Source organism: Archocentrus centrarchus, chromosome 24 (assembly GCF_007364275.1).
Source record: "Archocentrus centrarchus isolate MPI-CPG fArcCen1 chromosome 24, fArcCen1, whole genome shotgun sequence".
Classification (NCBI taxonomy): Eukaryota; Metazoa; Chordata; class Actinopteri; order Cichliformes; family Cichlidae; genus Archocentrus; species Archocentrus centrarchus.
This window is the reverse complement of record NC_044369.1, coordinates 9,519,202-9,544,147: the sequence shown is the minus strand read 5'-3', so window position 1 is coordinate 9,544,147 and position 24,946 is coordinate 9,519,202. Positions and strand designations below refer to the sequence as shown.

The 24,946-nt window shown below is 42.2% G+C and overlaps 1 protein-coding gene and 1 pseudogene across 7 annotated transcripts in view; both read left to right on the top strand.

Annotated features, from left to right (window-relative positions):
- LOC115774684 (sodium/bile acid cotransporter-like) overlaps positions 1 to 7,340 on the top strand; it is a 28,264-nt gene extending 20,924 nt beyond the window's left edge. For 6 of the 7 annotated variants that reach the window (XM_030722049.1, XM_030722048.1, XM_030722044.1 and 3 more), the window contains 2 exons: positions 3,513 to 3,582; positions 6,993 to 7,340. In XM_030722049.1, coding sequence (XP_030577909.1) covers positions 3,513 to 3,582; positions 6,993 to 7,071 — 149 coding nt within the window. In that variant the 3' untranslated portion in view covers positions 7,072 to 7,340. The remainder of the gene's footprint in view (positions 1 to 3,512; positions 3,583 to 6,992) is intronic. The other variant, XM_030722046.1, reaches the window with a different exon arrangement.
- An 8,342-nt stretch (positions 7,341 to 15,682) lies between these two features.
- On the top strand, positions 15,683 to 24,946 carry LOC115774615 (sodium/bile acid cotransporter-like; annotated as a pseudogene).

The following is a 24,946-nucleotide window of genomic DNA, read 5'->3' as shown; positions in this document are numbered from 1 at the left end:
CCTGTCCACTCCGGCTCCCTCCATCTTCCCTCTCAACAGTGCAGGCTGGATGGTGTTGAAAGCACTGGAGAAGTCAAAGAACATGACCCTCACAGTGTTCCCTGCCTGCTCTAGGTGAGAGAGGGATCTGTGCAGCAGGTAGATGACGGCATCGTCCACCCCGATGCCGGGCTGGTAGGCGAACTGCAGGGGTCCAGCGCTGAGCTCACCAGTGGGCGGAGGTGGTGCAGGATGAGCCTCTCCATGGTCTTCATCAGGTGAGAAGTCAAGGCCACAGGTCTGTAGTGGTTGGACTCCCTGGGATGTGCGATCTTTGGCACTGGAACTATGCAGGAAGTCTTCCACAGTTCAGGAACCCTCTCCAGATTCAGGCTCAGGTTGAAGATGTGCAGGACCACCTGACAGAGCTGATCTGCACAGTCCCTGAGCAGTCTGGAGCTGATTCCATCTGGACCCGCTGCCTTCCTGATCTTCATCTTCCTGAGCTGACTTCTCACCTGATCAGATGTGAGGTGGATGTGAGGCTGGGTTTGGGTGGTTGATGGGGCTGGCTCCGCTGTGGGTGAGGGTGAGGAGAGCGCAGGCAATGATGGCATTGCACCAGGAGAGAGGGGGGTCAGCATAGGGAAGGGGGCAGATGGGAGCTGAGGGGTGGGGGAGGTGGTCAACGACCCAGAGTCAAATCTATTGAAAAACAGATTCAAGTTGTTAGCCCACCCCCGGTCAGCAGACACTGTGGCTCCTCCATTGTCCTCAAAGTGGCCAGAGATTTTTTTCATGTTTCTCCAGACTTCTCGGACTTTGTTATGTTGGAGCTGTTCCTCCATCTTCCTCCTGAAGCTCTCTTTGCCTCTCCGGATCTTGTATTTTACATCCTTTTGCACTCTCCTCAGTTCCTCCTTGTCTCCAGATCTGAAGGCCCTCTTCTTCTCGTTCAGCAGGGCCTTCAGCTCTGGGGTCACCCACGGTTTATTGTTGGAGAAGCACCGTACCTTCTTGGTTGGCACAGTGTTCTCCACACAGAAGTTCATGTAGTCTGTGATGCAGTGGGTGAGGGCGTCGATGTCCTCACCGTGAGGCCAGCAGAGTTCCTGCCAGTCTGTACATTCAAAACAGTCTCTCAGGGCCTCACTGCAGTCCTCAGACCACAGTCTTATTGTCTTCTTATTGTTTAAATAAATCTTTAATTATCACCATCTTTTAAAACAGCTGTCCCAGACAGTGTTAACAGGAGCAGATCCACCGTGTCCAAGAGTTAAACATGAGATTTGGTACATGGGGGAAACCTAATATCAAGTGCTGCATCGGTGCACCATGGGGAAAAAAATTTACAGACTGTGATCAGCTGACCTGTGCTGCTGTTGTTCTGAGGTTTCCTGCTCTTTGCAGATTTAACTGAATTCAACAAGATAAATGCAGACAGATCTGCTTAAATACCAGTCATCTTAAATTTAAACTGCCTGCCAACATTGGCCATTTAACACCACAGCCTGCCCTGCACCAATCCAACACAGTGCATCACTGTAGAAGTCACCACAATACTTCAAAATAACTTGTTAAGCCTGCATTAAAATGCAAAATATTTTTATGCAACCTTTGTATAAAACAACTATTATACATCAATTTGTTTTCCAAGTCTTTCAAAATATGAAAAAAACTTTTGCAACACAACATGTACAGATCTGATTAAAAAAAAAAAAAACGCTAGCATGATTGAGAACATCACCTAAGCTTTACCCATCCAACCTTTTTTTTTTTTTTTTTTTTTTTTTTTTACATATATCCAATTCGTCAAACATCACTGCGCAGTCCTTACCTTTGAAAATAATCTCTCATCTTTCTGTCCTGCTCTCTCTTTCTTACATCTTTCTCGGTCTCAAAGAAAATGCAGCCTCCGTACCTTTAGCTCGCAGACACACTGTGGTCCAAACTGCACAGTTTAATACATTTCAAATCTCCTGCCAATTACACACACTCTGTTTATGCTTCTAAAATGCTAGCCGGAGCTCTCAGCTAGACGCTGAAGTCCAGCAAACACAACAGTGCAGAGCTAATATCTCCCTACTGTCAGCTGGAAGCTAGGCCAAGCTACAGCACACTAAAAATGAACTCTGCACAGGACTAAGGATTAAACTGCCTTTCAGATTAATTACTTCCTAACGCCAAAAAACTGAGTCCTGGTCCACTTTAGCCCCTGATTATACCCTCAGGTAAAAAGTGAGTCTCAAACGCTACACAACTAGAAGATGTTAGCTGAGGTTCATTTCGATAAAATTTGCCGTGAAGAACACAACTTTTCGATGTCTTAGCCAACTTACCCCAAAATTACAGCTAAACATTTCCTTAGCTAACATTTGTTAAAGTTAAGCCTAGCTTTACATCAGCGATGTTATAACATGCTGCCTCAAGTTCTCGCTGCTGTTAAACTTACCTTAAATACATAGTCATTGTAACATCCACATTAAACTACAGCGTCTGAGTAGCAAAGTAAACCCTCAGAATGAAACGGAGCAAAAAGAAAAGGCGCTAACCTTTTTCAGGCGCATCTCTCTCTCTCTCAGTCTCATTTTAAATTAGCAAGTTACTCTGTAATAAGCAGAGCACTCACCAGGTGCATGAAAACCATATGTTTAGACATCTGGTTTCTGTAGAAATTAAAGGATGAGTTTTTTTGAATGGTCAAAAGCTACAAAGGTACAAAAATCAATAAAAATATGGGATTTCTACACGTGTTACATCTGTGCAATTAAATAAATACAATAAAAACATAGCAGACATATGTATGACGAGTGACTCCAGAGGAACATTATTACATTGCATGTGGGAATGCAAAATATTTTGGGAGGAGGTAAAGAACATAAGTGAAAAGATCATTTTTAAACAAATTAGACTAGACCCAAAATAATTTCTGATGGCTGTATACCCAGAGAAGCACATCTATAGCAAAACTGAATGTACATTTATAGACCTCAGTGTTGACTGCAAAAAAGTGCATAGCCTTGACCTGAAAATACATCAACAGACCCAGTACCACCCAGTGGTTAAATCAGATGGTACCTAGTTGCCACTTGAACAAATAACATATATCCATTAATCCAAGCAACAATAGCTTAAGAAGATTTGGAGACCTTTAGTTTTATAAGTGATGTGGACCTAACTGTCATGTCCTGGGTCCTTATGACCCAGTGTGTTTTTGTTTATGCTTTGCTTTGTATTGCATTTATCTTTTCTGGGTTTCTTTTGTTGTGGGGTTTGGTTATGTTTTGATTACTAGTTCCTTGTGTTCCCCGGTGTTCAGTGTCTAGTCTGCGTCTTTGTTCCCTCATCTGGCTTCCTGTTTTATTTTGATAGTCTTCCTATCCCTGTGTGTTGTGTTCTGTTTTGCTTCCCCCTTGTCATTAGTATCATTTGGTTCACCTGTGTTCCCAGCTACTTCCAGTCCCCTCATCAGCCCTCATGTGTATTTAAGTCCTGTGTTTCCTGTGCTTGTTGTTGTGTCCTTGTTTCATCAGTATTTGACTCCTGGTTCCACTTTGCGCTTCCCACCCTGGATTATGAAGATGACAAGATGGCGCCGGTGAGGTCAGCAGCCGTCGTACCTGCTCCTACGCTTTGTTTGTATATATTAGGTTTAGCTTTAATTCTCGACTTTATAATTCCGCCTGCTCTGTGTCATATCACGTATGACAGACAGACTCTTTTTAATATCAGAATACAGCACTCTGGCTGTATTCTGACACCTTTTTCTCCCGACCCGGCTTGGCCCCAGGAGATCCTGCGTTTCCAGTGGGCTAGCTCAAACAAAGGAGGGCGCGGAGCACCCAGGTCACGGACAAGGCCCCGAGGGAAAAGAGCCGGCGTAAGAGAGAGGCTGAGGCATAGAGCGCACCAAACACCACTGCCGAGCATCCTGTTGGCTAATGTCCAGTCACTGGATAACAAGCTGGACGAACTCAGGGCCAGGATACAGTTTCAGAGGGACATAAGGGACTGCAACATTATCTGTCTCACGGAGACATGGCTGACCCCCCTCATACCGGACCACGCCGTACAGCCGTCGGAGTTCTTCAGTGTTCATCGCACGGACAGAACGAGTGAGTCTGGAAAATCAAGAGGAGGAGGTGTGTGCCTAATGATTAATAACAACTGGTGTGACAGTAGGAATGTTGTCCCTCTGAAACAATCATGTTCACCTAACCTGGAGCTCCTAACCCTGAAATGCCGCCCCCACTACCTGCCCCGCGAGTTCACTTCGGTCATCTTCAGCGCCGTCTACATTCCACCTCAGGCGGACACAAACACTGCACTATCCGAGCTACATGAGGCTATTTCCACCTATCAGGCTAACCAGCGTGATGCGGCTCTCATCGTAGCCGGGGACTTTAACAGTGCAAACTTGAAAAACGTAATACCGGAGTTTATTCAACACATAGACTGCCCCACCAGAGGAGAGAGGACCCTAGACCACTGCTACTCTCCATTCAAAGAGGGCTACAAAGCAAAGCCTCTTCCGCCTTTTGGGAAGTCTGACCACACCTCTGTCCTTCTCATGCCGAAATACAAACAACGGCTCAGGCAGGAACCCCCTGCTGTGAGAGCAGTGACACGTTGGTCTGATCAAACAGAGGCCGCTCTGCAGGGTGCGTTGGATTCAACCGACTGGGACATGTTTCGCAGCAGCGCGGGCGGAGACATCGAGGAGTTTACGGAAACTGTTGTGGGATTTATTGGGAAAGTTGTTGATGACACTTCACTTAGGAGGACCATCAGGACTTTTCCCAACCAGAAGCCGTGGGTGGATAAATCTGTCCGCGACGCCCTGAGGTCCCGCACCGTTGCCTACAACTCCGGCCTCGCCTCTGGGAACATGGAGGACTACAAGGTTGCATCATACAACGTCCGCAGAGCGGTGAAAGAGGCAAAACATCGCTACGGCCGCAGACTGGAACAGCAACTACAACAGTCTGACTCCAGGGGACTGTGGCAGGGACTACGCACCATCACGGACTACAAAGCACCACACACACCCCCGGTGAGTGCCGACGCTTCTCTGGCTGATGAACTCAACATCTTCTTTGCGCGCTTTGAGTCGGGAAGCCGACAGCCCGCTGCGCTCCCGGCCGGAGGGGCGGAGACACTCACTGTGACGGAGCGCGACGTGAGGAGGGCGTTTAGACGTGTAAACACCAGGAAAGCGGCTGGACCAGACGGTATTAGTGGATGTGTCCTTAAGACCTGCGCTGACCAGCTGGCACCTGTGTTTACACTGATATTCAACCTCTCACTGAAACTGTGTGTGATTCCCACCTGCTTTAAAAAGTCCATTATAGTCCCTGTCCCAAAGAAACCACACCCCAGCAGCCCCAATGACTTCAGGCCCATAGCACTCACCTCTGTGGTGATGAAGTGTTTTGAGAGACTCATCAAGACATTCATCACCTCCTCACTGCCCACCACCCTCGACCCACTACAGTTTGCATACCGGCCAGACAGATCCACAGATGACGCCATATCCTTCCTCCTCCACAAGACCCTTTCACACATAGACACTGGTAAGGGGAACTATGTGAGAGTGCTGTTTGTAGATTACAGCTCAGCATTCAACACCATAGTTCCCTCCAGGCTGGTCTCTAAGCTGCTGGACCTGGGCCTGGGCCCATCCCTGTGCAGGTGGGTTCACAGCTTCCTGACAAGCAGACCACAGGTGGTACGAGTGGGTCACCTCACCTCATCCTCCCTCACCCTCAACACTGGATCCCCCCAAGGCTGTGTGCTCAGCCCTCTGCTGTACTCACTGTACACCCATGACTGCGAGGCCACGTCAGAGTCCAACGTCATCATCAAGTTTGCTGACGACACTGCTGTTGTGGGACTAATCTCTCACAATGAGGAGACAGCCTACAGGAGAGAGGTCTCCCGCCTGGAGAACTGGTGCCAGGAGAACCACCTCCTGCTCAACGTCAGCAAAACGAAGGAACTGATCGTGGACTTCAGCAGGAAGCAGCAGAGGGACTACCATCCACTTGTCATCAGTGGTGCTGAGGTGGAAAGAGTGGACACTTTCAAATACCTGGGAGTGACCATCTCACAGGACCTGTCCTGGACTCATCAAATAAACATCACTGTGAAGAAGGCCAGACAGCGTCTCTACCTCCTCAGGCGGCTGAGAGACTTCAAGCTCCCACTCAAGGTGCTCAGGAACTTTTACACCTGCACCATCGAGAGCATCATGCGTGGGAGCATCACCACCTGGATGGGAAACTGCACCAAGCAGGACTTCATGGCCCTAAAAAGGGTGGTTCGTTCAGCTGAACGGACCATCAGAACCACCCTCCCCAACCTGCAGGACATTTACACCAAGCAGTGCAGGCTGAGGGCCATGAAGATCCTAAAACAGCCCAGCCACCCCGGACACTCTCTCTTCTCCCTGCTCCCATCAGGCCGGCGTTACCGCTGCCTGAGGGCTAAGACTGAAAGGTTGAAGAAGAGTTTTTACCCACAAGTCATCCGTCTGCTCAACTCTGAGCCCTAACTGGACCATTATTGCACAATGTAAATATTATAATTTATAATCTATAATTTATAATCTATAATTCCACGTAAAAGTGTGCATAGTGTATAGTATATAGAGTATAGTGTATAGTGTGAATTACTTTTTTTATTTTTATTCTTCTTCTTATTTATATGTGTGTGTATATATGGTTGCAGGTACAAAATACATTTCACTGTGCATTGTACTGTGTATAACTGTGCATGTGACAAATAAACACTATCTTAATCTTAATCTTAATCTTATGTTTTTGCCTTGTTTTGTCTGCCCTCTGTGAATATAGCGTTAACTTAAATTGAGCTTTCTGCCTTGTGTATCCTGCGTTGGGGTCCTCTTCCTTGCCTACCACAGCGTTACATGACACTGACATATGAAATGGTGGATTTAACCACAGGTTTAGCGATTTTTGTGTTTGTAATGCATCTGCCTGTCTGACCCACAGAGATTTACCGGCCTGCGGTCACTGGAGAGGACCTGAAGGAGTCTACTGTGTGACATCAATCACCTCCCATATATTTTAATGTGAATTCTCAGACGGCGAGCACAAAAAGCCTGCAGCTGATTGAACAAAGGATGTGCTACTGTAGGGCAGACATTTCTTGATTATGATATTTTAATCTGATACCTTTAAATGCATTTGTAACTTTGGTTATAAAGCACTCGAGACAAAATCTAGTTTTAATTGAAACTCTTTTATTGGTTGAATCTACTGTCTTTCTACACAGTACAAACTCCCATAATAGTTTTCACTGAAAATAAAATCTTCATGCACAAAAATGTATTTTTCCAATCTCTCATCCACAACATCAATAAGTATCATTGGAATTACTTTAAAATAAAAGTCTTTAATCTGTACACAAACCCTAAATAAAAACAATGTAAGCAAAACCACTGTAAAAGTAAATGCTGACTTTATTCTTGAGAGTTTTTAGTCTTTTATAATAAGAAAGTCACTACAAGAAAATGTGGGGTACATGAATTGAATTTACTGTACAGCTATTTAACTGATGGACCAGTGTGCTTAATTATACACAACTGTTCTGGATAGAGAGGCTGCCAGTGCTATTTACACTGGTGTTTTAAGCACAAACTGGTAAATTATAGTTGAGAGATTCATTTAACTGACCTAGATGCTGGTTCACCAGGTGTTATGATATGAGTCCAGACCTTGTTGACTGATGAGAGAGAGTACATAAACAGCATCACTGTGCACAGAAATTCTGTTTAAGATGACTGGATGACTCTCGGGGTGGCTGATTTGCTCATCTTGGAGGGGCACTTGGCAGGCTGCTTGGATTTGGAGGTTGGGGAGGAGGTACCACAGGTGGCTGAGCAGGAATGGTTGTGGGGGACCAAGACGCAGAGTGACCACAGGAACGGGACCATGAACAAGAGGAGCGAGCGACTTCTCTACCTGAGGGGGAAAAAAAGGAATGATTAAAACAGCTTCATACCAATGAAACAAACAAACAAACTGAAAAACTATTTTGATGGTTCCAGCTTCAATATAAGGATCAAGAAGCCAAGCTGATATTTACATTATACATGCATTATCCTCGAGGTCTCGCAGTATCTTCTCATGATCTGATCAAAGAACAGACGGCTTTGCTGTATCTATGCTACTGTTTTAAGGGGGTGAAAAAAACCAAGCTGTGAGTGCTCTACTGAGAAGAGTGTTCAATTCAATTCAATTTTATTTATATAGCGCCAAATCACAACAAACTGTCGCCTCAAGGCGCTTTGTATTGTGGGTAAAGACCCTACAATAATACAGAGAAAACCCAACAGTCAAAACGACCCCCTATGAGCAGCACTTGGCGACAGTGGAAAGGAAAAACTCCCTTTTAACAGGAAGAAACCTCCAGCAGAACCAGGCTCAGGGAGGGGCAGTCATCTGCCGCGACCGGTTGGGCTGAGGGGAGAGAAAGACATGCTGTGGAAGAGAGCCAGAGATTAATATCAATTAATGATTAAATGCAGAGTGGAGTATAAACAAAGTAAATAAGGTGAATGAGAAACAGTGCATTATGTGAACCCCCCAGCAGACTAGGCCTATAGCAGCATAACTAAGGGATGGTTCAGGGTCACCTGATCCAGCCCTAACTATAAGCTTTATCATAAAGGAAAGTTTTAAGCCTAATCTTAAAAACAGAGAGGGTGTCTGTCTCCCGAATCCAAGCTGGAAGCTGGTTCCACAGAAAAGGCGCCTGAAAGCTGAAGGCTCTGCCTCCCATTCTACTCTTAAGTATCCTAGAAACCACAAGTAAGCCAGCAGTCTGAGAGCGAAGTGTTCTGTTGGGGTGATATGGGACTATGAGGTCTTTGAGATAAGATGGTGCCTGATTATTCAAGACCTTGTATGTGAGGAGAAGAATTTTAAATTCTATTCTAGATTTAACAGGGAGCCAATGAAGAGAAGCCAATATGGGAGAAATATGCTCTCTCTTTCTAGTCCCTGTCAGTACTCTAGCTGCAGCATTTTGGATCAGCTGAAGGCTTTTCAGGAAGCTTTTAGGACAGCCTGATAATAATGAATTACAATAATCCAGCCTAGAAGTAATAAATGCATGAATGAGCTTTTCAGCATCACTCTGAGAAAGGATGTTTCTAATTTTAGAAATATTGCGCAAATGCAAAAAAGCGGTCCTACATATTTGTTTAATATGTGCATTGAAGGACATATCCTGGTCAAAAATGACTCCAAGATTTCTCACAGTGTTACTGGAGGCCAAAGTAATGCCATCCAGAGTAAGTATCTGGTTAGACACCATGTTTCTAAGATTTGTGGGGCCGAGAACAAGAATTTCAGTTTTATCTGAATTTAGAAGCAGGAAATTAGAGGTCATCCAGGCCTTAATATCTTTAAGACATTCCTGCAGTTTAACTAATTGATGTGTGTCATCTGGCTTCATTGATAGGTAAAGTTGAGTATCATCTGCATAACAATGAAAATTGATGCAGTGCTTTCTAATAATACTGCCTAAGGGAAGCATGTATAATGTAAATAAAACTGGTCCTAGCACAGAACCCTGTGGAACTCCATAATTAACCTTAGTGTGTGAAGAAGACTCCCCATTTACATGAACAAATTGGAGTCTATGAGATAAATATGATTCAAACCACTGCAGTGCAGTACCTTTAATACCTATAGCAAGCTCTAATCTCTGTAATAAAATGTTATGGTCAACAGTATCAAAAGCTGCACTGAGGTCCAACAGGACAAGAACAGAGATGAGTCCACTGTCAGAGGCTGTAAGAAGATCATTTGTAACCTTCACTAATGCTGTTTCTGTACTGTGATGAATTCTGAAACCTGACTGAAACTCTTCAAATAAACCGTTCCTCTGCAGATGATCAGTTAGCTGTTTTACAACTACTCTTTCAAGAATCTTTGAGAGAAAAGGAAGGTTGGAGATTGGCCTATAATTAGCTAAGACAGCTGGGTCAAGTGATGGCTTTTTAAGCAGAGGTTTAATTACAGCCACCTTGAAGGTCTGTGGTACATAGCCAACTAATAAAGACTGATTGATCATTTTTAAGATTGAAGCATCAATAATTGGAAAGACTTCTTTGAACAGTCTAGTAGGAATGGGATCTAACAAACATGTTGCTGGTTTGGAGGAAGTAACTATTGAAGTTAACTCTGAAAGATCAACTGGAGCAAAAGAGTCTAAACAAATACCAGCAGTGCTGAAAGCAGCTGAACATGAAGAATAATCTTTGAGATGGTTATGAATAATTTTTTTCTCTAATGTCTAAAATTTTATTTGTAAAGAAATCCATGAAGTCACTACTAGTTAAAGTGAAAGGAATACTCGGCTCTACAGAGCTCTGACTCTTTGTCAGCCTGGCTACAGTGCTGAAAAGAAACCTGGGGTTGTTCTTATTTTCTTCAATTAATGATGAATAGTAAGATGTCCTAGCTTTACGGAGGGCTTTTTTATAAAGCAACAAACTCTTTTTCCAGGCTAAATGAGCATCTTCTAATTTAGTGAGACGCCATTCCCTCTCCAGCTTTCGGGTTATCTGCTTTAAGCTGTGCGTTTGTGAATTATACCACGGAGTCAGGCACTTCTGATTTGAAGCTTTCCTTTTCAGAGGAGCCACAGTATCCAAAGTTATACGCAGTGAGGATGTAAAACTATTGACGAGATAATCAACCTCACTGGGAGCAGAGTTTAGGTAGCTGCTCTGCACTGTGTTGGCACATGGCACTGAAGAGCATAACAATGAAGGAATTAGATCCTTAAACTTAGTTACAGCACTTTCAGAAAGACTTCTACTGTAATAAAACTTATTCCCCACTGCTGTGTAATCCATTAAAGTAAATGTAAATGTTACTAAGAAATGATCAGACAGGAGGGGGCTTTCAGGGAATACTGTTAGGTCTTCAGTTTCTATGCCATATGTTAGGACAAGATCCAGAGTATGATTAAAGTGGTGGGTGGGCTCCTTTACTTTTTGAGAGAAGCCAATTGAATCTAACAATAGATTAAATGCAGTGTTGAGGCTGTCATTCTCAGCATCTACATGGATGTTAAAATCACCCACTATAATTATTTTATCTGAACTGAGCACTAAATCAGATAAAAAGTCTAAGAAATCAGACAGAAACTCTGAGTAGGGACCAGGTGGACGATAGATAATAACAAATAAAACAGGTTTTTGATTTTCCCAATTAGGATGGACAAGACTAAGAGTCAGGCTTTCAAAAGAATGAAAACTTTGTCTGGGTCTTTGATTACTTAATAAGCTGGAATTGAAGATTGCAGCTAATCCTCCTCCTCGACCTGTGCTTCGAGCATTCTGACAGTTACTGTGACTCGGGGGTGTTGATTCATTTAAACTAACATATTCATCCTGCTGTAACCAGGTTTCTGTAAGGCAGAATAAATCAATACGTTGATCAATTATTAAATCATTTACTAATAGGGACTTGGAAGAGAGAGACCTAATGTTTAACAATCCACATTTAATTGTTTTATTTTTTGGTGCAGTTGATGAAGCTGTATTATTTATTGTATTTGAATTTTTATGCTTAAATAGCTTTTTGCTGATTTTAGCTTTGGTTTTTGGTGGTCTGGGAGCAGGCACCGACTCTATGGGGATGGGGTTTTGGGGGGATGGCAGGAGGAGAGAAGCTGCAGAGAGGCGTGTAAGACTGCAACTCTGCTTCCTGGTCTCAACCCTGGGTAGTCAGTTTTTAGGAGGGTTAATAAATTTGGCCAGATTTCTAGAAATGAGAGCTGCTCCATCCAAAGTGGGATGGATGCCGTCTCTCCTAACAAGACCAGGTTTTCCCCAGAAACTTTGCCAATTACCTATGAAGCCCACGTCATTTTTTGGACACCACTCAGACAGCCAGCGATTCAAGGAGAACATGCGGCTAAACATGTCGCTCCTGGTCTGATTGGGGAGGGGCCCAGAGAAAACTACAGAGTCCGACATCGTTTTTGCAAAGTTACACACCGAGTCAATATTAATTTTAGTGACCTCCGATTGGCGTAACCGGGTGTCATTACTGCCGACGTGAATAACGATCTTACCAAATCTACGATTAGCCTTAGCCAGCAGTTTCAAATTTCCATGAATGTCGCCTGCTCTGGCCCCTGGAAGACATTTGACTATGGTCGCCGGTGTCTCTAGCTTCACGTTTCTCAAAACAGAGTCGCCAATAACCAGAGTTTGTTCCTCGGCGGGTGTGTCGCCGAGTGGAGAAAACGGTTAGAGACGTGAACAGGTTGGTGGTGTACCCGGGGCTTCTGCTTAGGACTACGCTTCCTCCTCACCGTCACCCAGCTGGCCTGTTTTCCCTGCTGCTCGGGATCTGCTGGGGGGGAGCTAACGGCGGCTAAGCTACCATGGTCCGCACCCGCTACAGGGGCCTGGCTAGATGTAGGATTTTCCAGGGTGCGGAGCCGAGTCTCCAGTTCAGAAAGCCTGGCCTCCAGAGCTACAAACAGACTACATTTATTACAAGTACCGTTACTGCTAAAGGAGGCCGAGGAGTAACTAAACATGTGACACCCAGAGCAGGAAAGTGCAGGAGAGACAGGAGAAGAAGCCATGCTGGTAGTGAGTCGGCTAAGGGCTAAGCTACTAGTTGAGCTAAGCTAGCGAATTTCTAAAAACAAATAAAGTGAGTAATGTGAATACAGGTGATTCAGCAAAGAGTATGCTATTTAAAGTAGGTGAAGATTACACTAAAATATGTTATTATCCAGATAAATCGAGTTATACAGATATAACAGCTAACAGACAGCAAAACACTGTGCTCCGAAACAGGAACAGGAAGTGATACAATACCGCAGTGAGAGCCAACACCAAGTGTTGTTCATGCACAGCAATCAAAAACCAGTACAATATTAACTTCACCATGTGTTTGTAAACTGCAGAATTCAGTAACACAGGTGTAACATTTGTTCAGGTGTACTCAATGGTTCATCTAATGTTAATAGTTCTTCTAGTGTGTACCTACTTGGTGATGTTATAACTCAGCTCACAAACATATTTGCCTTTTGACACACAAGCAGCTTTTCGTTACACTTGGGTGAATTAATTGTGATAGTACAGCTTTTTTTTATGATTAACATGTAATGTGAAAAAATGGAAGCCATCAATTCAGCATTTTACGTGTTAAAAAAAAGGGGCAAATAATTGCACTACATTAAGCTCTAATGTCAGAATTTGTTAATAAAAAAAAATCTTTTAAAGCAGTTACACAGGGGGATTTTGGAAATTTGTCTGTCACCTGAATTTGTTTTATTTTATTTTTCATTATTATTTGCCTCGATGTGTTCACAAAATTAAATCTACCTTCAAGGCTGCTCATCATTTAATTTTAGTAAAGTAATGCAGGACTTGTGTGCTCCGGCTCATCTTTATTCCATTTCTGCAGCAGTGATAAACCCAGAGGGAGCAGTTAATAACATTTTAAACTTTCAAGCAGCCTCTTCATGACTCACAGCAGACTGCAGTCTGTGCAGCATGTCATCTGTAGATCCCTTTGAGTAATTTACAATAAAAGATCTTTTTGGAAAAGCCAGACACTGGTCCACCTGCAACAGTCCCTCTTGCCTGAAACATCTTGTCAGTCACATGACATTTAGAGAAGAAAACTGTTTTCCAGAATTAATCAATAATTCTGCTAGTTTCATCATTTCTAATCTAAAAATGGAGCCTTACACAGACCTCTTTTTTCCTGTGTGTTTGTTCAGCCACTGGTCTTCTGTTTTAGTAGATTTTGAAAAAATGTCAGAGTTGTACATCCTCAAAGACACATTGCATTCTTACTTGAATGAATTAGATCAGCAAAAACCCACATAACAAAAGGACAGCTTTTGATTTCCTAAAGTTAAAGGAAGTTATTGGATAATAAGATTTTTTTTTTTTTTAATTACATAAGCTCCCAGAGGAGGAGCCCAAAAGGAGTTGATTTTATGACACAGAGACGAGAGAAGAGTAAAGGAAGAATCTGGTCAAACAGGTAAACCACGCATTGAATACAGCTGTTATCACATCTGTCAAGTTTAATCTGCATACATAGTTTTTTCATATGAAAATAGACATGAAATCTTGGGAAAGCAATTTATGTGCACTTGTGAGCATAACAGTAGAGAGGATTTGGTTGTCATACAGAGATTGAGGCATAAAGGAGTTTGAGGTTTGAAAGTTAACTGTGACATGTTAAATGTTAATGCTTCTTGGACGGGGGTGAAATGTCTTCAACAACCTTTAGAAGTCCAGTGGCCTTTTTTCAAGCTCTTCAATTCAATTCAATTTTATTTATATAGCGCCAAATCACAACAAACAGTCACCTCAAGGTGCTTTGTATTGTGGGTAAAGACCCTACAATAATACAGAGAAAACACAACAGTCAAAACGACCCCCTATGAGCAGCACTTGGCGACAGTGGAAAGGAAAAACTCCCTTTTAACAGGAAGAAACCTCCAGCAGAACCAGGCTCAGGGGGGGCAGTCATCTGCGGCGACCAGTTGGGCTGAGGGGAGAGAAAGACATGCTGTGGAAGAGAGCCAGAGATTAATATCAATTAATGATTAAATGCAAAGCAGAGTATAAACAAAGTAAATAAGGTGAATGAGAAGAAACAGTGCATTATGGGAACCCCCCAGCAGACTAGGCCTATAGCAGCATAACTAAGGGATGGTTCAGGGTCAACTGATCCAGCCCTAACTATAAGCTTTATCATAAAGGAAAGTTTTAAGCCTAATCTTAAAAATAGAGAGGGTGTCTGTCTCCCGAATCCAAGCTGGAAGCTGGTTCCACACAAGAGGGGCCTGAAAGCTGAAGGCTCTGCCTCCCATTCTACTCTTAAGTATCCTAGGAACCACAAGTAAGCCAGCAGTCTGAGAGCGAAGTGCTCTGTTGGGGTGATACGGTACTATGAGGTCTTTGAGATAAGATGGTGCCTGATTATTCAAGACCTTGAATGTGAGGAAAGAATTTTAAATTCTATTCTAGATTTAACAGGGAGCCAATGAAGAGAAGCCAATATGGGAGAAATCTGCTCTCTCTTTCTAGTCCCTGTCAGTACTCTAGCTGCAGCATTTTGGATCAGCTGAAGGCTTTTCAGGGAGCTTTTAGGACAGCCTGATAATAATGAATTACAGTAGTAAATGCATAAATGCATGAATTAGCTTTTCGGCATCACTCTGAGAAAGGATGTTTCTAATTTTAGAAATATTGCGCAAATGCAAAAAAGCGGTCCTACATATTTGTTTAATATGTGCATTGAAGGACATATCCTGGTCAAAAATGACTCCAAGATTTCTCACAGTGTTACTGGAGGCCAAAGTAATGCCATCCAGAGTAAGTATCTGGTTAGACACCATGTTTCTAAGATTTGTGGGGCCGAGTACAAGAATTTCAGTTTTATCTATATTTAGAAGCAGACTAAGACTACAGCTCAACAAACTGCATATAAAAAAATGTGTTCCCACAGTTTCGAATCTGTATCACAAGAATGGCTCAATTAAAGCTGTTAATTACTGCTCTGCCAACTGCCTGCTTAACTGTTTATTCTCTTACTCTGCTCTGTCTTCTTTCATGTCTGTGTGTGGTTTGTCACTCGCCGCTCAGAACCTCAAGTGTTTCTCCTGATTCGAAGGCACCATGAACAACACAACAGACCTTATAACTCATCCAGATTTGTGGCTCAACATGACAGCTGTAAACACCACCTCAGTTTACTATCCTGTTGTGGCCTCAGCAATAGACAAAACCATTGTAATAACAGCTATAATCGTCATCTTCATCACCATGGTTTCACTTGGATGCACCATGGAGGTGTCCAAGATCAAGGTGACTTCAGTAGTGAATTCAACCATATATGTGTTCCATACTGGTGCATCCCAAAGCATAAGAGTATTGTAACAAAGCTTGAAAAAAATAATTGAAGGGTTTTAAATCTTTATATATATATTATTTTCATGACAAATAAGCAGACATCCTTATCTACAGCAACACTGTCCAGTTCCCAGGAGCATTCCCAGACTAGATGACATATATAATCTCTCCAGCGGGTTCTGAGTCTACTCTCAGGTTTGCAGTTGGGTGTGGCTGAGGCTGAAGTTGTCACAGACTATGGAAACTTCACACTGAACTTCGATGCTGTGCATCTGCGCTCTTCCTCCTGACTCCAAGACTTTGAATTTCAAATTAAATGTAAAGTTCACTTTGCACCACTGAGCAGCAGTCTGGTTCTTTTTCTTCTTAGCCCACCTAAGACTCTTCTGATGTTGTCCCCGGTTCAGGAGTGGTTTGATATTAGGAATATAAAAGTTGTAGCACCTTTCCTGAAGAGATCTGTGTATGGTGGCTCTTGATGCTCTGACATCTGCCTTAGAGTTCTTGACCCAACTTGTGCCCTTTTTCTATGATACTTTTCCCTTCTGGTTAACTTTCCACTAATATGCAGAAATTTTCAACAATGACCTGTGACTTACCTTCCCTGTGGAGGGTGTTGATGATCAGGTTCTGAACTACTGTCAAGTCAGCAGTCTTCCCCATTATTGTGGTTGCATGTAGTAAACTAGACCGAGAGATATATGGTATTTAGACGGAATAATTTGAGTAAGTGACTCAAACGAAAATTCTGATTTTCATGAGCTAATGAACATGATCTGTTGGAATGAATATAGAATATAATGAAAGTTTACCTTTTTTCATTAAACTACACAGTATTCTAATTTTGAGGTGTGCTAGTATGTGTTTATAAACAGAGAGATAATCTTTATGATCATTTTAAGATTTGCATACCTTCTTCTCTTTCCAGTATCACCTAATGAAACCGAAGGGGGTGGCCATTGCAGTTGTGGCCCAGTATGGCATCATGCCTCTTACAGCCTTTTGCTTAGCTAAGGTTGGTATTTATGTTTAAGTTATAAGTATAAACATGCAGTATAAACAATGAACTCTTTATTTGTCTATACATTTAAAGTCACAAATAAGGACATTAAGCGATCATTTGTGTGTCCCACAAAATTAGGAGAGGAACATCTAATAAAAATGTAAAAATTTTATTAACTGAATAAAAGAAAGAGAAATTAATAAAATGATTCCATACAGTACATTTCAAGGACGTTATGTAGTATTTATCTGTTTAATTCATTTTCTTTCAAATGCTTTTATTATACCTCACAAAAACTCTCATTTGTGTGATACTTTATTTCCACATTTTGTGTTTCCATAGCTGACAACAGACCAGTACTTATATCACTGTTAGATATTGTTATCAGTATTTGCATCATCTGTAAGAGGTTTTTATGATTCTGTGTTACAGGTGTTCCAGTTCGGTGATATAACAGCTGTGGTTGTTCTGATCTGTGGCTGTTGTCCTGGAGGAGCTCTCTCCAACACCCTGACTCTGGCTCTGCAGGGAGACATGAACCTCAGGTACACACAGGAAGTCATATTATTGTAATATATATAAATAAATAAGCTCCAAAAGGAATGTAATTTGAGGTGATTAATGCTCAGACAGAAAATTCCACAATGTTCTTTATCTCTGGGACAGCCAGTCAACACGTGCACAACCTGTTTGTGTTTATGAAGAGTCTCACACTATATCTGCCTGTGCAATTTTCATCAGTAACACAAAGAGAGTCACAATCCTGGCAGTCTGATTTTGGCATTTCTTGGTCAGCAGGATGCAGAAACATCCCCAGTACACTATCTGTGAGCACCATGCTGACAGGGAAATTCTGAGCATTTTGGAGCTACAAGAAAGCTCTAAAATGCTCCAAAATATGAGGAATCTGCAAATCCTAAAGTCTCTGAAAAACAGAAATTATGTTAGTTTCTGGTCCAGTTGTGGATTCCAGCCACTCTTGTCTTTTCTTTCAGCATTGTGATGACCTCCTGTTCTACGTTGCTGTTCTACGTTGCTGGCTCTGGGTATGATGCCTCTCCTGCTCTTCCTCTACTGTCAGGGCTTCCCCAATGTGCATAACACTGTGCCTTATGTTGAAATTACTGTATCACTGGTCATGATGCTTGTGCCATGTAGCATCGGCATCCTCATCAACGCCTACAGGCCGCAGTACTCGAAGATGATCACAAAGGTTTGTGCCTTCTCACAAGACACTGATTTTCTTAAATTGACACCTTGATAAACTGCATAACTTTGGACTTTTTAGGCTGGACTATAAGTCTGTCTCTGAGCTTCAATAATTAACTTTTCAGGCATGGTTTAAGGCATAATGTAAGTTAAAAAAACAAACATATTTACAGCAGCAGGATCTGATGATCATGCTTCTTGAATGGTCCAATTTATACACTGACATATACTATATTGCTGGCGTATTCACTCACCCATCCAAATCATTGAATTCAGGTGTTCCAATAACTTCCGTGGCCATAGGTATATAAAATCAAGCACCTATGCATGCAGACTGGTTCAGCTGAGGCACATACTCCGCAGAGGTCACCAACTTTCTGCAGAGTCAATCGTTACAGACCTCCAAGCTTCATGTGACCTTCAGATTAGCTCAAGAACAGTGCCTAGAGAACTTCACGGAATGGGTTTCCATGGCAGAGCAGCTGCATCCAAGCCTTACATAACAAAGTGCAATACAAAGCATTGGATGCAGTGGTGTAAAGCACGCCGCCACTGGACTCTGGAGCAGCGGAGACGTGTTCTCTGGAGTGACAAATCACGCTTCTCTTTCTGGCAATCCAATGGACGAGTCTGGGTTTGGCGGTTGCCAGGAGAACGGTACTTGTCTGACTGCACTGTGCCAAGTGTAAAGATTGGTGGAGGGGGGATTGTGGTGCTGGGTTGTTTTTCAGGAGTTGTGCTTGGCCCTGTAGTTCCAGTGAAAGAAACTCTTAATGGTTCAGCAGACCGAGACTGAATGAAGATCTTCTAAATTAGTGAGACACCATTTCCTCTCCAGCTTACGGGTCATCTGCTTTAAGCTGCGCATTTGTGTGTTATACCAGGGAGCAGAGGTGGCAAAATACAGACATTCTATACTTAAGTAGAAGTACAAGTACTTGTGTTAAAAAATACTTTAGTAAAAGTTGAAGTGCTGGTTCAACTTCTTTACTTAAGTAAAAGTAAAAAAGTACAGGCTCTGAAATGTACTCAAAGTGAGAAAGTAAAAGTAGCTCTTTGGAGGACGTTTCTACCAGCTATTTTTGTGTAACCTTATTATATATTATTGTAATAATATAAAGTAATACATGAGAATACAAACATCATTCCAATCTAAATTTTTATCCTAATGAATGTACTCAGCTTGAATCTGTTATGTAGAACACAAGCTGTGAAAGGGAATTTAAAAACAGCTCTATTTTCTGTGTCCTACATTCTGACTGTGCCGCCACACCTAAACACAAAAATGAGGATACTCAGGGGTTAAAGTGGGATTCAGAAGGTGGAGGACCCCTAAGATCAGTTGTAGTGGCTCTGCATGGGGAGAAGAATCACAACTTTCTATTGTGAGCTCCAGTAAATTATCTTGGTGTGCAGGCTGTGATCAGCTGCTGCTGCTCTGAGGTTTACTGCTCAGTGTGGATGAACTGAATTCAAAAAGATGTAACCCAGTGTTTCACGAGCTGTCTTGGCTGATTTCCATCCCCTACACTGACAGCACAAAGGTTATATAAATGTTGAATTCAGTGAATGAATCTAAGTATCAGCAGCTTTGATTCAAACTCATCTCTGCTACACTTCATGTAACCTGTAACTCGGACCATGAACACAGCCTCTGTGCACCAGTCCAACAGAGAGCTTTACTGTGAATTAGTATAGCAAGCTGACCTGTTTATCACTCACTTAACTGCAGAGTATTTTCATACAATCTTTGAATTACACAAAGTTAGCATACCTCAGTTTGTTTTGAAGTCTTTACTTTTAAATCTAACCTCTCTTCTTCCTCTCCTGTCCTCTTTCTTACATCTTTCTCCATCTCTGAGTGATGTTATCGCTCATTCTTTTCTCTCCCTGGAAACACAGCAGCTGGACGTTTAGCTAGCAGACACACTGTGTGACATACTGCAGACACTTTTTGTGTGTTTGCTGCTATTTGTTGAGCATTTAGAAACATTGCATTTAAAATTACCTGCCACACTTTATTTTCACTCATCTTCAGTAGTGCTAGCTAAGATGCTGGAAGTACCGCGAGCACAACTTAGGGACATCTGCACTCAGTCCGGCCCACTGTAACCCCAGATTATAGCGCTATAAATGACACATAAATTATATGGTTTTGCATCTTTAATCTCTTTGTATGTGTTAAGTCCTGGTGATTGAGGACACGCCAGTAGGATTGTCTCCTATGTGTTATTGTCCCGCCATTCAGACTCAGATTGTTTGATGTTTGAAGGCACAGTGACCGGAAATAAAAACTTCACAGACCTGTTAAACCTAAAGTAACGAGCCTGTTTTGAAAATGTAAGAAGTAGAAAGTACAGATATTTGTGTAAAAATGTAGGGAGTAAAAGTAAAAAGTAATCAGAAAAATAAATACTCAAGTAAAGTACAGATACCTGAAAAATCTACTTAAGTACTTCACACCTCTGCCAGGGAGTCAGGCACTTCTGATTTGAGGCTTTCTTTTTCAGATGGGCCACAGTATCCAGATTTGTATGCAGTGAGGATGTAAAACTATTGACGAGAAGATCTATCTCTGAGGGAGCAAAGTTTAGGTAGCTGCTCTGCATTGTGTTGGCACATGGCATTGAAGAGCATAATAATGGAGGAATTATATCCTTAAACCTAGTTACAGCACTTTCAGAAAGACTTCTACTGTAATAAAACTTATTCCCCACTGCTGTGTAATCCATTAAAGTAAATGTAAATGTTATCAGACAGGAGGGGGCTTTCAGGAGATATTAAGTTTTTATGCCATATATTAGAACAAGATCCAGAGCGTGAGTAAAGCGGTGGCTGGGCACATTTACATTTTGAGAGAAGCCAAAAACTAAAATTATTTTATCTGAAGTGAGCACTAAATCAGATAAAAAGTCTGAGAAATCAGACAGAAACTCTGAGAAATCAGACAGAAACTCTGAGTAACGGCCAGGTGGACAATAGACAAAAACAAATAAAACAGGTTTTTGAATTTTCCAATTAGGGTGGACAAGGCTAAGAGTCAGACTTTAAAATAAACTCTGTCTAGGTCTACGGTCAATTAATAAGCTCGAGTGGAAGATTGCTGCTACTTCTCCTCCTCGACCTGTGCTTCAAGCATTCTGACAGTTAGCGTGACTCGGAGGTGTTGATTCATTTAAACTAACACATTCATCCTGCTGTAACCAGGTTTCTGTAAAGCAGAATAAATCATTTACTAACAGGGACTTAGAAGAGAGAGACCTAATGTTTAATAATCCACATTTAACTGTTTTACTCTTTGGTGCAGTTGATGAAGCTATATTGCTTTTTGTTTTGTTTTTTAATATTAGTTTTTGGTTTGTTTTTTGGTGGTCTGGGAGCAGTCACGGTTTTTTTGGGGGGGGGGGGGGGGGGGGGGGGGGGGGGGGGGGGGGGGGGTAATAAATTTGACCAGATTTCTAGAAATCCAAAGTGGGATGGATGCTGTCTCTCCTAACAAGACCAGGTTTTCCCCAGAAACTTTCCCAATTATCTATAAAGCCCACATCATTTTTTAGGACACCACTCACACAGTCTGCAATTCAAGAACATGTGGCTAAACATGTCACTCCTGGTCAGATTGGGGAGGGGTCAAGAGAAAACTATAGAGTTGCTGTTTTTGCAAAGTTACACACCGATTCAGTATTAAGTTTAGTGACCTCTGATTGGCGTAACTGGGTGCCATTACTGCTGAAGTGAAGTATTATTTTGCCAAATTTATGTTTAGCCTTAGCCAGCAGTTTTAAATTTTCTTCTGTGTCACCTGCTCTGGGCCCTGGAAGACATTCGACTATGGTTGCTGGTGTCGCTAGCTTCACGTTTCTCAAAACAAAGTCTCATATAACCAGTTTGTTCCACAGCGGGTGTGTCGCCAAGTGGGGGAAAACAGTAAGAAACGTGAATGGGTTGGTGGTGTACTGGGGGCTTCTGTTTAGGACTATACTTCCTCCTCACAGTCACCCAGCCTGACTCTATGAACTGAATGTGGCAGCAGAGATTGAGATTCATTGACCCAGGCAACATTTTTCCAATCTTTTAGAATCCAATTTTGCTGAGCCCATGGCATTTTCACCCAGAGAACTGCTGCTCACTGGATATTTTCACTTTTTCAGACCATTCTTTGTCAACGAATGGTCTGAAAAAGTTGTATGTGAAAATCCCTTTAAATCAGCAATTTCTGAAATACTCAGACCAGCCCGTCTGGTCTGAGACCAACCCGTCTGGTCTGAGTGCCAACAACCGTGCCATATTCAGAGCCACTTAAATCACCTTTCTTCCCAATTCTGATGCTCAGTTTGAAATTCAGCAGGTTGCCTTGACCATGTCTACATGCCTAAATGCATTGAGTTGCTGCCATGGGGCTGGCTGATTAAATATTGGTATGAATGTCCAGTTGAACAGGTGTACCTAACAAAGTGGCTGCTAAGTATATACTGTATGAGAACTGGATGAACATGGGGATCCAGGCTGAAATAAACTACAGTGTAAGTGTGTTGTTGCTTTTGGACAAGGCTCTATGTCACAGAGAAATCAGACTTTACTGTACTGTACTTGTTCATTTATCCGTTTATTCTTCTTTTCATGGAATTTGATGACAATAAGTAAAATATAAAACTTTCAACACACTAACTCGTTAAACATCTTAGAGAACCATAATAGAAGCCAAACAGTGATTTGTTTCCTGTCTTCTTGTTCTCAGGTAGGCGTCACTATAATGGTGATTTTTACTGTGGTTACCTTCATCTTAACCGGCATTTCAGCAGGAGGCATTTCTCCTGATGACAAAAGAAAAAAAAATCTGGATTTAAGTAAGTGGTATTACTGCAAAGTGGAAACATTTAGGAACCAAAGCAACTCAGCAACTCAGGAGCTTGTAACTGGGGCAATACAATCTAAGACACTTCTGTTATAGCCTGCGAATGACCAGGAGGACAGTATCCACAATCCTGTGAGCATTCAGATGGCAGGCAGGTTTGTTTCGGGGGTTTATAAAATATATGACATTGTTTTTCCAAGAGAAGTCTCTCCATATATGTGAGTTTGTTGTGGTATTATGCATGTCAATTATAGTTTCCCATTCCCCGCGTGTAATTACAGTATCCAATTCTCTCTCCTGTTTTTCCTTAATATAAAATGTTGATTGGCCTCATAATTTAACTATGCTCCAGTATAGTTCGCCAATTATTTTCCTAAGCAGTTTTGATTTGTAGGCCATGACAGAGAACTTTTTATATCTTTAACATAATAGCGATGGAGCTGAAGATATCTATAAAAATCTTGTCAAGCTAAACCATATAATTCGCACATGGCTTTAAAATCGGTAAGCTAGGAGACAAAGCGTGGTGATCCCTTGCCTTTCCCACTGAATAAAACTTCTGTCCATTTGAGCTGGGTCAAAGTCGGGATCATGTGCTGGCCACCTTAGTACACAAATTTTATTTTGAAGGTTAAATCGTTTGACTATCTCTAGCCAAGTATTTATTGTGAGTCTGACCCACTGATTCTGGATTTCATGATGTTGGGCAACCACTGGCCCTCAAAGCAAACTCTGTAATGGTTTGTTTGACAGGGACAGCTCTATAGCTTTCTATTTTGCTGTGTAGTCATTGTTACACCAGAACATGGCTGGTCTTATCTGTGCTGCTATGTAATAGTCTTTGAGACATAGCAAGCCCATTCCCCCAGTAGATCTGCATAATTGTAAAGTTTTAAATCTCATTCTATGGTCTTTGGCATTCCAAATAAAGCAAGAAATGGCCTTATCCCATTCTCTAAACTAGCAATCAGGAATTTGAATTGGCAATGACTGAAACAGGTAGAGCAATCTGGACAAAATATTTGTTTTTAAGTAAGGGACAGAGGGGTCCATCTATCTAGATCTTCTTTTGTGCGTTTGTTGGTAAGCAGATAGCTTTCTGCATAGAGTTCAGAAACATCCTTTATTAGTCTTACCCCTAACTTTTTAATGGAGTTAAAATGCCAGTTGAACTTCTATTTTATTTTGAAGTATATCCAAATATCCAAACATCCGAAGACATGTATTCTGAGCCCCTTATTGTTATACACTGTAAATCTGGATCTTGTCTAATAGTTTGAATAAACTGAAAAGCCCTGGGCTGGCTGGACAGCCTTGGTGGCACCCAAGGAGGCATCTTAATCAGATCACCTCACCTGGCTCCTTTCGATTGGAGGAGTAGCCACTATACTCTGAACCCCTCTCTAATAACTGCACTCTTCACCGTATTTATAAGGGAGAGGCCAGCCACGCGTCTGAGAAAGTTCATTTCCACCTTTCCACATTTCAATCTCATTCTTTCAGTCACTACCCAAAGCTTGTGACCATAGGTGAGGGTAGGGACATAGCTCAACCGGTAAATCGACAGCTTCGCCAATCTGTCTGGACCTGAAGCGGGCACTCCACCCTCTTTCGCCTGAGGACCATGGCCCCGTGTACACAAGAACATTTTCAGTTGAAAATGGTAACTTTTTGATGTGTTTCGGCCCCCCATTTACATGAGAACGATGTGAAAACAATACTTTTTGAAAATGGGCTCCAGAGTGGTGTTTTCTAAACGCTCCGGTCTTCGTTTCCCTGTAAAGGGTGAAAATGCTGCTTTTTGAAAACGGGGGTACTGGCACATGTGCACTATGGTTGTGACTCCTATATCCACACCGCCAACTTGTGACCTCCAGCTTTCACCGTCGTTGTGAATGTTGAAGTCTCCCAGTTGGACGATGGAGGTCCCAGATGGAGCACCCTCGAGCATCTCAACAAATGA